Source organism: Rhipicephalus microplus, chromosome 4 (assembly GCF_043290135.1).
Source record: "Rhipicephalus microplus isolate Deutch F79 chromosome 4, USDA_Rmic, whole genome shotgun sequence".
Taxonomy (NCBI): Eukaryota; Metazoa; Arthropoda; class Arachnida; order Ixodida; family Ixodidae; genus Rhipicephalus; species Rhipicephalus microplus.
Genome location: NC_134703.1, coordinates 106,042,846 through 106,058,841, shown reverse-complemented (window position 1 = coordinate 106,058,841; position 15,996 = coordinate 106,042,846). Strand labels below are relative to the sequence as shown.

At 46.7% G+C, this 15,996-nt stretch overlaps 1 protein-coding gene across 5 annotated transcripts in view; it reads right to left on the bottom strand.

Annotated features, from left to right (window-relative positions):
* Window positions 1-15,996, bottom strand: part of mor (SWI/SNF- related protein mor) — a 111,394-nt gene that overhangs the window by 63,259 nt on the left and 32,139 nt on the right. For all 5 annotated transcript variants that reach the window (XM_075893438.1, XM_075893442.1, XM_075893439.1 and 2 more), the window contains 5 exons: window positions 15,597-15,721; window positions 8,891-8,982; window positions 6,784-6,926; window positions 842-913; window positions 150-263 (listed from right to left, as the gene is read on the bottom strand). In XM_075893438.1, coding sequence (XP_075749553.1) covers window positions 150-263; window positions 842-913; window positions 6,784-6,926; window positions 8,891-8,982; window positions 15,597-15,721 — 546 coding nt within the window. The remainder of the gene's footprint in view (window positions 1-149; window positions 264-841; window positions 914-6,783; window positions 6,927-8,890; window positions 8,983-15,596; window positions 15,722-15,996) is intronic.

The window sequence follows — 15,996 nt, the reverse complement described above, 5'->3', positions numbered from 1 at the left end:
TATCATTGTGTACTTGAAGAGTTCTTTGATGCCTTTTCGAAAAATACCTAGTGATGCAAAGGGAACGGAACGTACAGCTAATGAGTCACTCTATCAACCTCTAGAATAAATCTTTTCAAAACAATTTTCTGCGCCTTTGAGCCACTCACCTCATAATGGCGCACACGTCTCCTGCCAGATTCCTTCGGCATGCGGTCACCGTCAGATACTCTGTTGGGTTGAGCCGGTACGTGTCGATCATGAAATTGCGGTATGCGATATAGCTGCAAAACAATTAGAACATTCATTCTAACAGCTGCTCAAAAAATACTGCAAAACATATTCCCCTAAACATTAGAATCGCTTTGATGTTCCATCGTCTTCTGGAGTGAGGTGCGAAACTACTCGCATATTATACTTCAGAAGCTAAAGGTGGCTAGCCTTGTAGTATCCCCGACTGCCATCAAAAACGATCTGGGATCTGCTTTGCCCTGCTGTCAGCAAGCTGCATCTGTTTACTTCATAGCATGTTCAATAATTACTGACATAAAATGCAATTTCTCAGCAGAAGTAGTGGTGGATTAAAGTGAAAACGGAATAAAACAGCTTTACTGCCGCATTTTCCACTTACACTGTGAAACAGTGTATCAATTACACTGGTAGAACAATAAAACTGTATCCAAGGCACTTTCTGTTCATCATCTGTTTTTTCTCAAGACATTCACAAATGCATATATTTTGTATACATGTAGGCTCACAGGGCTGGCGACAGCTATAGCAATGCAAAGATATTAAACCAAAATGGGAGATTGAAAAGGGAGATTGACAATGCGAGGAGCCACTTAATAGAAAAGAGACTTACACTTCGGGTGTCTTGGATTTGTTCTTGGCATTGAAAAACTCTGGTAGGGCACGCCTTTCAATCGCATGAATACTGAAAGAAAGAGAGAGAGAATAGATAAGCATGGGGGCAATGCGAGACAGCATTTCAGTATTCAACCAGGGCATAAAGGTACTAAGGTAATGCCTTGGTGATTCACTTGTTCAGGTGCCAAGGTCCGGGGTTCACATGTGTCAATCTGAAACGCTTGGGTTTCTAGCACCTGTCCTTCCAATATTAGCATATTTACTTCCATTATAGGCGCATTTTCTTCCCCAGAGGATCGGACTCCAAGTTGGGGGTGCACCTATTACACAGAGTAACATTTCCGCTAATTCTACTTTCGACTACAGCATAGACCACTGATAACATATACATCGCCCATATCACGAATATCCACGCTACAACTGAAACAACCTTTTTCATAGGTTACACTAGTGCAGATCGTGTTGACCATGCAGTCTGACATGTCCGAGAATCAAGGCAAGTGATGCATTCAAATGTACAAAAATTAACACTAGAAGACTTGCATTGCGGACGAAATGAACGCAAAAAAAAACTACAAAAAAGTGTCATTGGGGAAATGCGCAGATTACGATTCAGGCCACATACATTATTTGTGTGTGAAACAGTACCAATCGTTCATTTCAGGGGCCCACCCATACCCAATACCCATGACATTGCCATCAAATCGCAAACTATAGTAATGTTTCGGTAGAACAAACAACACTTGAACGAACTTTTAAAAAATCCCGTGCCGACTGCTAATAGTTTCAATGTAAAATTATTTCACTACTACAGTTAAACCTCGTTATAACGAGACGGGCTATAACAAAATAATGGATATAACGAGCAAATCCTAATTCCCCTTGAAAATCCCCATACAAACCAATATATTTAAAACTTCGTTTTAACGAGGCAAAATTTGCCTGCTATGGGATATGGTGAACAACTTTTGTTAGGAAGTAAAATTTTGAGCCGATGTCACGACAGTGCACAATGCGAATTTGAGACGGCGCGCAACGCGAGAACTGTATTTAGCAGTTCAAAACTCCCGCCATGCGCCCTCCAGCAACGCGCGCAAAGCAGACGGCACGCGCTGTTTCCAGAGGAGAGGTCGCTGCACGTCCGCCTTGCTACCACCGACAGCGGAGCGCTCCGCGAACGTCTCGCCCTTTTCTTTTCTTTTGTGTCTTTTTTATATTCTCCCTCTCCCCTTTCTCATGGCGCTGAGGCGCACTTCCTAATCTTACATACCCCCTTCCCCTTGAGTAACCGGTTCCTAGAGGGCAGCGCAAAAGAGTGCTCCTTCTGCCCCTTCCTCCTCACAGTCACTTTCTATAAGTATTGTCGCTCGCCGACGTGAGCCGCGTTGCTCTTGCGTGCGTGTTTCTTCTCTTTTTTGACCGCTTCCGCCTTATCTTTTATTGTGCTGCACCCGTGATTCCAGCAACATGAATGCGCCAGGCGGGAAGCGAAAGCGCATAACGCTAGATCAGAAGGCGGCTATGATAAGAGGCGTCGAATTGGGGACCAAGAAAGGCAACGTGGCAAGAGACTTTGGCGTATCGACGAGCACACTGTCAACCATCTTGAGCAAGCAGGAGTCCATCATCGACGCTGTTGCATGTGGCGTGAAAGGAAGCGCTAAGAGGGTGAGGGCACCTGCCTTTGAAGCAGTCGAGAGGGTCGTTTTTAAATGGTTCTTGGACACGTGGGCCGTGAATCTGCAGGTGAGCGGCGCCTTGCTGCAAAAAAAAAAAAGCGAGAGACTTTGCCTGCATCATGGGCTATGACAACTTCATAGCAAGTTCGGGTTGGCTCCAACGCTTCAAGGAGCGCCACGACATTGTCGGGAGAGCGGTCTGCGGCGAATCGCAATCTGTCGACGAAGCAGAGGCTACCAAGTGGGCAAAAGAAAACATCGTGCGGCTGCTAGAAAAATACAGCGCGGAGGATATTTTTAACGCGGACGAAACCGCTATCTTTTTCAAGATGTTGCCGCACAAGACGTTAGCCCTCAAAGGCGAGCCGTGCTATGGCAGCAAACAAAGTAAGCAGCGGATCACTGCGCTACTTTGTGCAAACATACCGGCTCTGAGAAGCTGCCAATTTTTGTAATTCGCAAAAATGCATCCCCTCGCTGCTTTAAGGGGAAGAGGCAGCTCCCAGTCAAGTACGTAGCCAATCGCAAAGCCTGGATGACCAAAGAGATTTTTTCAAAATGGCTTTGCGAATGGGACGAGAAGCTGGCAAAGTCGAACCGCAAGGTGTGCCTTGTTTTAGATAACTGCACCGCCCACCATACTGCTGCCGTGCTTCAAAACATCGAGCTGCTGTTCCTTCCTGCCAACTGCACAGCAAAAATACAGCCGCTTGACCAAGGTGTGATTATATCGCTGAAGGCAGGTTACCGCAAGCGTGTGATAGACAAGCTCAACATGAGGATGAAGCGAGATACCAATGTTGACTTGTACGCTGTGCTCGAAATGCTTCAGGCGTCGTGGATGAGTGTGACGGTGACCACGATCGCAAACTGCTTTCGACACGCCTCATTTGCCGCCGCACCAGATGCCAGCGATGAGCCATCAGATGAGCCCACTGTGCCGGACGGTTTTGCCACATCAGACGAAGTCGCTGCATCATGGACGGCACTTTGTGACGCCGGTGTTGTGCCTGACAGCGAGTCGTTTTGCGACTATGTGAGTGCGGACTCGGAAGTGGTGGCAACGGAGCAGCTCCTGGATGACGATATTGTGCGCGCTGTCAGTGATCGTAACGAAACCAGTGACGAGGACTCTGTCGACGAACAGGAGACAAACGTGCCGACAGCGTCGGAGGCATTAGACGCGATGGACGTACTGCGCCGCTTCTTCGGCGCTCACGAGGGCGGCGAAGATGGCTTGAACATTGCAGCCGCAGCTGAGCGAGCCATCGTTCGCATCACGAAGATGCATCAACGTCCAATTACAGACTTTTTTTCAGCTAAGTCTGCCTGAAATGCAAGCTCTGTATTTTGAAGTGCATTAAAACAGGTGCATGACTTTTTCCTTTTTATTTGGGAATGCGGTTATTTTGTTGCATACCACCGTGCGGCGGTATGCTATTTCGTCCGCTATTTTTTTTGGGTAAGTACAGTGCATAATATTTGCGGTAAATGCCCGCTAGGGCTATAACGAAATATTGGTTATAACGAGCAAATAGCAACGGCCCTCCAATTTCGTTATAAGGAGGTTTAACTGTACGTACTTCAGAATACAGAGCTTTTCAGAATAAGGAGCACTAATTTAGATCCACATTATATTAACAACACCTCAGTACTACAGACTCATGTTCTAAAATCAGTCGCGACCACCGGAGCCGTAACCAAGCAGACGACATAGCGAACGAACACCTTGCTTCTCGAAAGACGCGCAATGATGTAGAGGAAAAAAAATAAAAATAAAACGAAAGAACTTTTTTTTTCTTTTTATTGAAACGCCGACGCTACAGGTTTACAAGCGCAGAGGCGAGGGCAACACAGGAGGGCAAAGTCAGTGAGGCAGAGGGCAGAGTGGGAGTTGCGCAGCAGGAAGCATGGGCGCGGAAAACCTGAGATAGCGAGGGGGCAGAAAACGAAATGCGAGGAATTTTCTTCTTTAACTCTTTCTTTTCTTCAAAAGAGGCAATGACAGCCACGATGCTTTGGGTTTTTCTTTGTCACTTCTACATGTGATCTAGGAGGCTTGTCAGTCGTGTTCATCTTTTCGGTGATTACATATCGCGTCCGCAAAGCAAGTCGACGTTCGCGCTGCGGTGCTACTGCAATGAGTTCATCTTTGCGTGCGACGAAGAAGCGGAAGCAGTTTTCGCTAAGGAGAAAGTAGAGAATGTGGATAAGTTGGAGGCCTTTGCGCTGCTGTTTGTGCTGCACGCGTCAAAAACAAAAAATCATACTTTTTAAAGGTAACATGCATTTTTTGGTGTTCACTTGCGCATTTGTTTTCTATTATGAAAAAAGAGTTCAAGGAACCACTGTTTTGGTCGGTAGAAAATAAGTATGGTTAACTTTTGGGCTTTCACATAACGATCTTTCAAAATAACGAACAAATTGCCATGATCCCCTGAAGTTCGTTATACCGAGATTTTACTGTACCATGTATTAGAGTGTTTTAAGTGCCACCAAAGCCCCCTTTCCTTCAAGTAGCCATTAAAAAGAGTTACGTTGGTTCGGCGTAATACGATGTTTAGGTTCGCGGCCAGGAAATCAACGGCATCAAGAGCCCATCAAGCTCTTGTATGTCCGTGTAGCAGCAGCAAAGGCAAAAGCTCCAGTCCGAAAGCCGAAAAGCTTTTAGATTTCCAGATGAAGTAGCGAATGCAATACGTTTGTTTCCGACAGGAAACTGAATGCACAGTTGATGAGGACACCATCAAGCGTTTCCATAAGGGACGTGCAAGGCCCGCTAGAGGCTGGAGCTGTGGTCGTGCGTCAGAGCAAAGGTTACTCCAACACCCAGGCAACCGCCCGTCTTCCTCACTCGGCAAGTCCGCGAAGCTGCAGCAGCGCTGCCTATCATTTCTTTTTCCTCGCTTCAGTTAACGTAAGAGGGAGTCGAATGGCAACCGTACAAATACGGTACAGAACTATTGATTACCACCAAGTTTGGGATGCACCTATTATGCGAGTGAGTACGGTAATCATCCTAGTTCAATGAAACTGTCACTTATGGAGAGCAGCTCTTGTATGCTGTAAAACTGTAGCAAGAAAATGTCAAAAGGGATCACATGATCACACCAAAAGTAGTAGTAGTACTACTACTACTACTATTACTAATAATAATAATAACATTAATAATAATAAACTGTTGGGGGTTTGACTTCCCAAAACCACCATATGATTATTAAAGACTAAGTAGTAGAGGGCGAGGAAAATTTCGACCGGCTGGGGTTCTTTAACGTGCACCTAAATCTAAAGCATGCAGGCCTCAAGCATTTCGCTTCGAACAAAAATGTGGCCACCGCAGTCTGGATCCGATACCGCGACCTATGGGTCAGCAGCCGAGTGGCATAGCGAGTAGACCTCCATGGGGGGTGGTCACACCGACAGTACAGTAGACTCTCGATAATTCAAACTCTGATAATTCATACTTTGGGTTAATTCAAACAAAATTCAATCTTTTGGTTGGCACTCCATTCTTTCAATGTATTTAAAGGCCCCTTAATTCAAACTCTATCATTCGCTTAATTCATACTTTTTGCAGGTCTACAACAGAAAATATCTGCTGCTTTACCATTAATATTTGAACATTTGTGTGCTTATATAATCCTAACAGTCTAAAAATGAAAAATAAGCCCTGAAGCCTTCAAGAAAAAAGGCTTTCGAAGTGAACAAATGTTTGAAACGAAGCACACGTATGGTAAGCCGTGATGCTTCTCAACCGGTATAGAGAGCTTTGTGCTGAAGGCACATACCTATAGCAATAAAGCCGTTTGCAATTTACGATTTCCTTGAAAAGTCTGATCAGCAGTAAATGGCCAATAAACTTGTGGGCTTTACTCCTCTGCTTTGTGTTTACTGTGTGCAATTAGGAAATAAGAACACATAAAAAATATTTACATGTGATAAAATCAATGCCGAATCATAATGCGTGGTGTCGGCTCACCCAGAGTCATCTATCTGAGAACTTCTGTTAATTCAAACTTCTTAATAATTCAAACTAGATTCAGAGATCCCTTCAAGTTTGAATTAACGAGAGTCGACTGTAATTCTGACACCCTACAAATGGAAAGTTTACTGAACGATCACTTTGCCATTTGATGAGATTACAGCAATCACTTAAGAACCAAAAATAATGGAATCGTTCCTTTTCTTTTCGGATACCCATCACCACATTCACCTCTAGTAGCAAAACAATTAGGACTCTATGCACAACAGCCCTAACCTGTTGTAATCAAACCAGGCTGCATAGCTTGGGATGATGATGTGGTTGGCCTGTTCGGTGACATTGTCATCGTGAGCTTCGGCCTTTTCACTCTTGCCTACGCAATTGGGGCTGCCAGGTCGAGAGCCTTTGTCTCGGTCACCCTGGAACATACACAAGTACTTTTGTAAACAAATGATGATGTACTTTCTTAAAATTCTGACACGCTCTTTATTTTCAAAAAATTCAAATGTAACATTGACATTAGGATTGAGTAAAAAGCCAAAATTGTAAAATCTGGTATCTCAACCTTACCCACCAATTTAAATCCTTACTTCTAAGCCTTACACTAAAAGCTAGGCTCATTTTACCTGAACTGAAAGTGCATAACCTGCCTTGTGGGACAGCAGATGGTGCATCAAAATGGAGTTAAGCAAGGTAGCTTGGTGCGAGCATTCTTCCTAATCACAGACCTAACACAAAATAACTCTGGGCAACCTCAAAGCAAGACATTTTAGAACCATGGACTATATAAATGTCATTGACTAGGAACCAAATGACAGAGAGTGTTTCGTTTTTTATCCACTGAAGTCGATGCTCAGAAAGAAGCAACAAGAACACAAATACGGTCGAACCTCTTTATAAGAGACACATGGGCATAAGAGACACCAGTGTGACTACAGTAAAATACTAATTGATAAGAAAATGCACACACGGTACCCTACTTATAAGAGAGATCTCATATAAAAGACAAGAATTGCTGTCCAGAGCATGACTCTTATAAAGGGGTTTAACTGTGATTCCTTAAGTGGGCAGACTGGTCTTTGGGACAGAAAAGTGACAAAAAAATTCATTTTTTAAAATTGACATGTTTGGTTTCTGCAAGCATTTTTCTATCTCTCTACAAATTTTCTCGCACCAAGAAATGGTAATTTCTTTGTAATGTCATTCTAACTGTCCGGATTCTTGGTGCTGTTAACATGCAGAACCAGCAAAAAAATAGCGAACAGACTGCGAGGCTTCTTTATATTTTGGCGGCCCCTGTATTAGAAGCTCTGCTACAAATTTATGAGCACCCTTATGAGGGTTGCAAAACACGCACACCATGATTGTTGCTTTTTGAAGAGGCTGCGTGTTTCCAGTTTTCTCTATTTTTCTCAAAAAAGTAAATTCCCGACTGTTCAATTTTGAGGCCTTATTATCTCTGCAGCTAGGACAGGTACAATAATAATTCTTTTTGCAATGAAAACCTGTACCGCAGAATGCGAGTATGAGAGCGAAATTTAAAGCACAAGCCTTTTTAATTAATTACTCATCAAAATTTAACACTATTCCAACTGCTTTTGGAAATGGATAGTTCATTTTGCTGTAACATAACCAAGAACAAACTAAAAACAAGAAGCTCTTGCATACAAGTTATCTCAGGAACAAGATGAGTTACAGGGAAACTAATTAAATATTTGAAATCAGAAGAAAAAACTTCATAACCCCATGCAGTTTGATCAAGATCACTGAAGAAACAAACAAAAAAAGTCTAAGACCAGTCTGCCCCCTTAATGACTAGTTTCACGTTCAGCACACAAAGCTTCAAGAATTACATGCCACAAAGATTTTTAAAATTCGTCAAGTAGAAGCGGAGCTAGAGTAATTTGTCCCATGCTTCAAGTATTCTGGCCCTCCTTTCATGGCAGCAAACATGCTAAATGCTATGCAGGGAGGGATATGACAAACGAGCAAGATGCATCCTTTTGCCAGTGCGCATCATGACCTTGAACACTTTCTTTTTCTTCCAACACGCACCTGACTTTCAGTGAAAGTGTGCACGAACACGTGGCGCCATCCTGCAGCATCCATGGCAACTGTGCAACTCACAATGCTCAAATCAGCCAACAGCCATGGATACAGGGTATATGGCAGAGCGATTCAGGCATCATTTGCAGAAAGAAGTGGAAGCAATTTCTAGCCGACTTAGAATGATTTTTAAATCACAGGCCATGGACTGTTTGGTTCACGTGTTCTCAGGTGCCTGGACTACCAGGCTTTGAAAATGCTCATCGCTTGCTGACCATTCTCAAAGCGCTGCAAAAGGTATCCTAGCAGAGGCTATTTTAAAGTAGGGTGTTCACACCTTGTCATCCATGTCGGCCCCATCCAGATCAATAAGGGTGCCTCCTTTGACTGGCTGCAGCTCACTGTCCTTGCTGCTACGTTGGTTTGGGTCTGTCACAAATAATTGAAAATGGAGTTGACGGATGCAGGAAGAGCTGCAAGATTTACCTCAGAAGCAGCACAACTTCACAGCAGTAAACATTCAGGACAAGTAACAAGCGATAAAAGAAAGTTTCTAGCTGCTTAAACTATCTGTCAAGTATAGCTGCTATGATGACCACTTCGTAAAAAAAAATTCCTCCGTCACAGCTTCCAAAACTGAATAATGCATCAGAGGCTCAAAATATGACATGCATTACTCGAAATGGAAAGTCTGAGGGGCACAATTTTTTAAAGCTTTATTGTTTGTGATCAAGATGTTATGCTGGCGTTCTGATCCACGATGTTGTCATTTGTGCTGTTCAATCACTTTCACTGTGCCGGGGTGCTAACCCCCTGTAAAGTAGTTTGCACCTCGTGGCACACATGTTTCGAGCACAGGCTGCATTCAGGGGTCAGAACTACCGAGAGGTAGGGGGCGTTGTGCCACCTACTAACCCCCCATCATCAAGGTATTAAATATAGTAGTACCGACGGTAACGCCTGCGGGCAAGCTTGGGTGGCAGCACATGAGAAAGAAGAGGGCCTCTTCGGTGTGTGATGGTTCGAGTGAGCGGTTGGCTCTTGCAGAGGTCCGTGGTAAATGGCACCACGGGTGGGCCTTTATGGTGAGTCAGACATTGGCGACACAGCCTCGTATTTGTTATGTTGTTGAATGTTGCGTAATGCTGTGTAAGGTTGTTTTAGCGTGTGGATCACAAATGATGTATAATAATTCAGCTGGCGACATCGTCGATCTAAAAGTGCAGTGAAACCTCGTTAAACCGTAGTTGGCCAAAGCTCGAAAAAAGTATGTACGGTAGTACTGCTTAAGGGGGCAGATTGGTCTTTGGGACCAAAAAGTGACAAAAAATTCATTTTTTTAAAATTGACATATTTGGTTTCTGCAAGTATTTTTCTATCTCTCTGCAAATTTTCGCACACCAGGAAGTGGTAATTTTTTTGTAATGTCATTCTAACTATCCAGATTCTTGGTGCTGTTCACATGCAGAACCTGTGAAAAAATGGGGAATCGACTTCGAGGCTTCTTAATAATTTGCCGGCACCTGTGTTAGAAGCTCTGCTATAAATTTATAAGCATCTTCATGAGAATTGCAAAACATGTACAGCATGATAGCTGCTTTGTGAAGAAGCTGTGTGTATTCAGTTTTTTCCATCTTTATCAAAAAAGTAAAATACGACTGTTCAATTCTGAGGCCTCGATATCTCTGAAGCTAGGATAGGTACAACAATAATTTTTTGCAATGGAAACCTGTATGTGTGCAGAACGCAAGTATGGGAGCAGAATTTAGAGCAAAAACCTCTTTAATTAATTATTTTTCAAAACTGTAATACAATGCTGACTGATTTTGCAAACGGATAATTCATTTTGCTGTAAAATAACCAAGAAAGGCCTAAAAACAAAAATAGACTTGCATAATTTCACTCTAGAGTCATTAGTCTATGTTGACAAATCTTAAATATCACTTTTAATTGAGCACTTTTTTTCTATGGGGGCTTTAAACAATAGGGGGTGAATTTAAGTTATCTCAGGAACAAGGTGAGTTACAGGAAAACTAACAAAATTTTTGAAATCAGCAGAAAACTGTATAATCCTGTGCAGTTTGACCAAGATCAATGTAGAAATAAACAAAAGATGTCTAAGACCAGTCTGCCCCCTTAACCGAAGTAGCGTCAGGTCGCCTACTTACCTGTCAAAAAAAAAAAAAAAAAAAAAACCTTGAGGAAGTGCGATGAAAGAACAAAAACGTGCAGTAATTTATTAACTTAGCCTGACAAAGTATGTGTAGCGGCGAGAGAAGAGAGACGTGAGATGACGTCGAAGGCGGCCGATGGGGCCGTGCCGATCTCGCCACTTTATTGCAGGCCTGAAGCGGAGCCACGTCGACTACGCGCGTCCAAACCGCCAGGCCAGAAGCTCGTTCTAATCCTCGCGCAGCTCGAGCTATCATACGCTGCGCGAGAGGCGCGGCGCGGTGATTGAGAAATGATGATGATGATGATGGCGCTACAGGGCTCCCCCCCTAGTGCTTTGCGCGATTTGAAAACATATGAAAAAGAAAGAGACTATATACATGAACGAAAATCCGCAAGGTGTCCGTTTAGGAAGTCCAGTTTGTGAACGTTTATGGGCCATCCGTAAGCAGTGTGTCTCCGGTGGGCGACTCTGGGAGAAGCGCAAGGGACGAAGAAGGAAGTGCCGGGTCGCTGTGTTCATAGACACGTCCATCCCACAATTACGCGGCGGGACCATTCGAATGCGCACCCGCCGTTTCGAGTAGACGCGGCTGACAAACGTGCCCACAGCTGGAACTGTGGACAGGCGCTGAAGAGCTCGCGCCGGCAATGTGGGCGAAATAGTGTGAATGGCCGGAACGCACCCATGATGACCGAGCACTGAAGTTTCACAGCCACAGCGGGGTCTCCGACAGCGCACAGGGTGCCGAGCCTGCTGTCGACAAGGAGCAACGTCGCGGTCGTGCTGGTGCGGACGTCTCTGTCGATGAAACACCGGCCTCCGCGTAGCACTGCGACCGGCATGCCGGGGCGTGTGGCCAAGTCGACGGATGCGGAAACGCCGTGCATTGCGGCTAGTCATGTGCACGGCAAGTGGTTGGCCCTTGCGTCGGGAAAACCTCGTAGGTGTTTGCGCCGTCTTGAAGGCCAAAGCTGCAACGCACGGCTGCATAGCAGGACGCTTGAAAAGGGGACGTTGTGTTTTACGGCGAACGCGATGATTTCTTCTGTGCGCTGTCAAGTGTGGTAGACAGGCAGTAGGATTGGGCGTCGTCGCTCGTGTCACCAACGAGCCCGCGTTGCGGACACACGTCTGGTAGTTGCCGTCCAGCGTCAAAGGCTCCGAGGGATGGTTGTGGAGCCCAGAAGTCGTGGCCTGGGGGTTGAATGGCGTGCCCGTGCTCGTCGCGGCAGCCTGGTGGTTGTCCGCCTGCATGGGTGGTACAAAACGTGCGGTCTGTCCGGCAGCATCCCGGAAGTTCGGTCGTAGCATGTCACGGGCAGGAACTTCAGCTGCGGGAGACGTTGAGGTAGGTGATAGTGGCTGCTTGCAAGACGTATGGCGCGTTAAGGCCGGTTGAGAGTCATCTTCGGACACCGTCGACGGCGATGCCTCCGCGATTGGGGGGCGAATAGCAGGCACGACGATGTCCGTAGTTGCGGCAGGCTCCAAGGCGTGCGGCGAGGTTGCCGTCGTGAAGACTGACCTGCCTGAGTTGTCTGGGGTGGAGGAAGACGTGCAAGTGGCAGGCACGAGTGACAGACCTGCGTTCGCGGGCTCCAAGGGGACGCCTCTCTCGGTGCTGAGACCAGTCGAAGTGGGAGCGTCGTCTACCTGGTCGTCGTGCTCAGGTGCAGATTTGGATCTTCGTGCGACTGGATCTGAGGTAGGAGGAGTAGTCGAAGCCGGGGTACCGAGGTAGCGGTCAGTGGAGGGCTGCGGACCGGTTCGTACCTTGCTCTGCGACGCCGGGGAAACCTGCCTGGTGCGGGTAAACGGAAGCGGACGGTATGTGTTGCCGCTGCGGGCGAGCACCGCAGTGCAGAGGGCATCGTAAGGCTGCGGGCTGGTGCTTGAAATGGCAGCGAGATGGCGCAATTCTACCGGTAGGGCGTCGAGAAGAATGGCGTGCATCAGCAGCTGGTCCGTGATACCATTCACCGCAAGAACGGCGTCGAGCTGCATAAACCATACCTTGGGGTAAGTTGATTGGTACGGCGGCACTGGTGGGCAGAGTTGCGGGAACATGGCCGCGGGCCGCTCGGCGAAGGGCGTGTTCTCCGGGTCACCAATGTAGCGGCGAGAGAAGAGAGACGTGAGATGACGTCGAAGGCGGCCGATGGGGCCGTGCCGATCTCGCCACTTTATTGCAGGCCTGAAGCGGAGCCACGTCGACTACGCGCGTCCAAACCGCCAGGCCAGAAGCTCGTTCTAATCCTCGCGCAGCTCGAGCTATCATACGCTGCGCGAGAGGCGCGGCGCGGTGATTGAGAAATGATGATGATGATGATGGCGCTACATATGTAATCTTCATTTGATGACGCGGCAGCCTAGCAGCAACGACAGCTGCCTCAAACTCACTTATGCTGCGAGCCAGCTTTTCCGCCAGCCCCCTCTTCTCAGTAAATACCCGCATAATGCTGACGCAATGCGCAGCTTCGGCCACCGTCGAACCTGGATCACCCATGTGGTGGCTTTCCATGTCGTCATCGCTATTTGGCGACACTTCGACAATTGAGGCAATAATGGCTTCGTCGGACATGTCCGGAGATGTCTGCGCATCCCTGTACGAGTCTCTTAAGTCGAGCAAGAAAATGCCTTCAGTAACACCCTGCCGCTCCAGCACTTCAGCTAGCAGAGTTTCGCGAACTTCGTTTACTATGTGCGAAGTCTGGTCGATTGTGTCACTAGCGTCATCTGCGTCGCCCGCACACACACTGAAGCCAGCACGCTTGAAGTAATTTTGAACTGTTGTTGCTTCAACTTGCCGCCACGAGTATTCGAGCAGCTGAATCGCGCCAATCAGGTCAATGGAGAATAATTTGCCGCATTCAATGGCGAGAAGACATCTGCGCAATAAATTCTTGTAGAGCTGTTTTACAGCTTGAATGATGCCTTGGTCTAAGGGCTGGGCAATCGCTGTTGTGTTTGGTGGCAGAAACGCCAACTTCTCAGCCGTCAGGTTGTCCAGAGCGACGTGCGCCGAAGCATTGTCTAAAATAATAACTCTTCTGTTCTTAGTCGCAAAATGACGATCGATGAGGCGCACATACTCCTCAAAGAACTTTGCAGTCATCCATGCTTTGGTGTTGCTGCGATAGATGAACCTTGATAGATATCGGGCGCCTTTGAAACATCCAGGCTTCGCCGACTTTCCAATCACGAGGAGCGGAGTTAGTCCGTTTCAGTCAAGTTTACGCAAAACTCCACTGATACTTTGTCTTTTGCATGCTTGCCGTCGGTGCATGTCTCGCTTTTGAACGCGAGCATTTTGTCTGGTAGAAGCTTAAAAAATAGTGCCGATTCATCCATATTAAAAATGTCATCAGGTGCGTAGTCTTCCAAGATGTTCTTCAGCTGACCATTTTGCCACTGCTCCGCGCCACCCACGTCAGCAACAGCACCTTCTCCCGAAACAGTCCTCTTGGTAATGCCGTGCCTCGCCTTTAATCTGGCCAGCCAGCCATTGCTGCGCACGAAGTTGTCATGGTTGAGCTGCGATGCAAAAACCAAGGCCTTCTCCACGAGCAGGGGTCCGCTGATGGGCAGATTTTTTGACCGTGCAGCTTGTAGCCACTTCACCAGCACCTCCTCTACATCCGAAAACGCCGAACCACGTAGCCGGCATCTTTTTGCAGTTGCAGCAGCACTGCCGAGCAACTCTTCCCTGAAATTCCAAATTCCACACACCGTGGTTAATGGCAGGTCCTTTTCGCGTGCCAGCGCCAATTTTTTTGTGCCACTTTCAATGGCACGAGTTATGTCCAATTTCTCCTCTATTTTCGGCACTCGATGCTTTTGTCCTAGCTTCGGGATGACGCAAGTACAAAGCAGCACAAGCACACATGCACAACAGTTGAAAAATGACGCGAGAGCTGTATGGCACGGAACAACCAGAGAACACGTATGCACGGCGCCAAAGGAATACAGAAAGCAAAGGAAGCGCACATCTTGTTTGTGCGAAGCGCCATCGCGGGAAGAACACCAGAAGCCTAGCCTGCCAAGTGCTTCTTGTTGCAGAAAAATTCAAGAGATAGCGCTCACCAACACAGCCGCCATCATTGATAGATATGTGGGGTTTAACGTCTCAAAACCACCATATAATTATGAGAGACGCCAAATTTCGACCACCTGGGGTTCTTTAACGTGCACCCAAATCTGAGCACTCGGGCCTACAACATTTCCGCTTCCATCGGAAATGCAACCGCCGCAGCCGGGATTCGATCCCGCGACCTGCGGGTCAGCAGCCAAGTACCTTAGCCACTAAACCACCGCGGCGGCACTAGACCACCGCGGCGGGGCCAGCCGCCATCATCATCTACACAAACAAGCAAGGCGTGTTTCGATCTCTGGGGCTTGCTCTGTCCGAACGCCCAGTGGGGGACGACATGCCGCCGCGAATGCGCAACGAAAATTGGAAATACTGCTTATTAACCAATACATAAGCGATAAACAGGTACGGTTTGTGCGGATACAAAATGTACTATGTTCAATGGCCATCTAGTGAGGGATTTTACTTAACTACTGTTTAAGCGGGTACGGTTTAACGGGGTCTCACTGTAGTTAAATAAATGTCTGTTTGGTTCGTTTCGGCCACGTCTACTGTGTCCATGTTCTAAGAGTGTGGTGCTTTCCATTTCGAGACCTCAGAACTGTGACGAACGTTCGTGCAAGTCAAAATACAGCATATACTTGCCAGTTTCTCCTAAAGAAAAGGATGCTGGTGACACTGGCCAATACGCTCAATGCCACTAGCACATCGCTCGAGAAGAGAGACCACTCTTTCTAAATACTCCTACCATGCATGCACCACGAACAACAAACTCACTGCTTCGGGGAATGGAGACCTCCTGATAACTGGGCTCCGGGGAGGGCTCCTCCATGTCTTTAGTCAGGTCGTCAGATTCGTCATCGCGGAATGAGCGTTTTTTACCCATAGCCGGGCTGCGCCCTCTGCACATGTAGAACATTCGGCACAACAGTCAGACATATACAAAGGCCTAGCAGGCTAACTGTAAAAAAGTAGCAGCGTCTCTTGTTTACAGGAAACTTGCCAGTTTTAGGAAAGTATTTTGTCATCTGAATGAGGACACATTCACTTCTCCATGGGTGCTCGAATTCGATGATTGCCAACCGCAATTACAATAACCAACAAAATGTGTACACACTCTAGTGCTTTTCGATTGCACAAAGCCTGTCTAAGAGTGCCCATCAGCAAACGCGTCCCT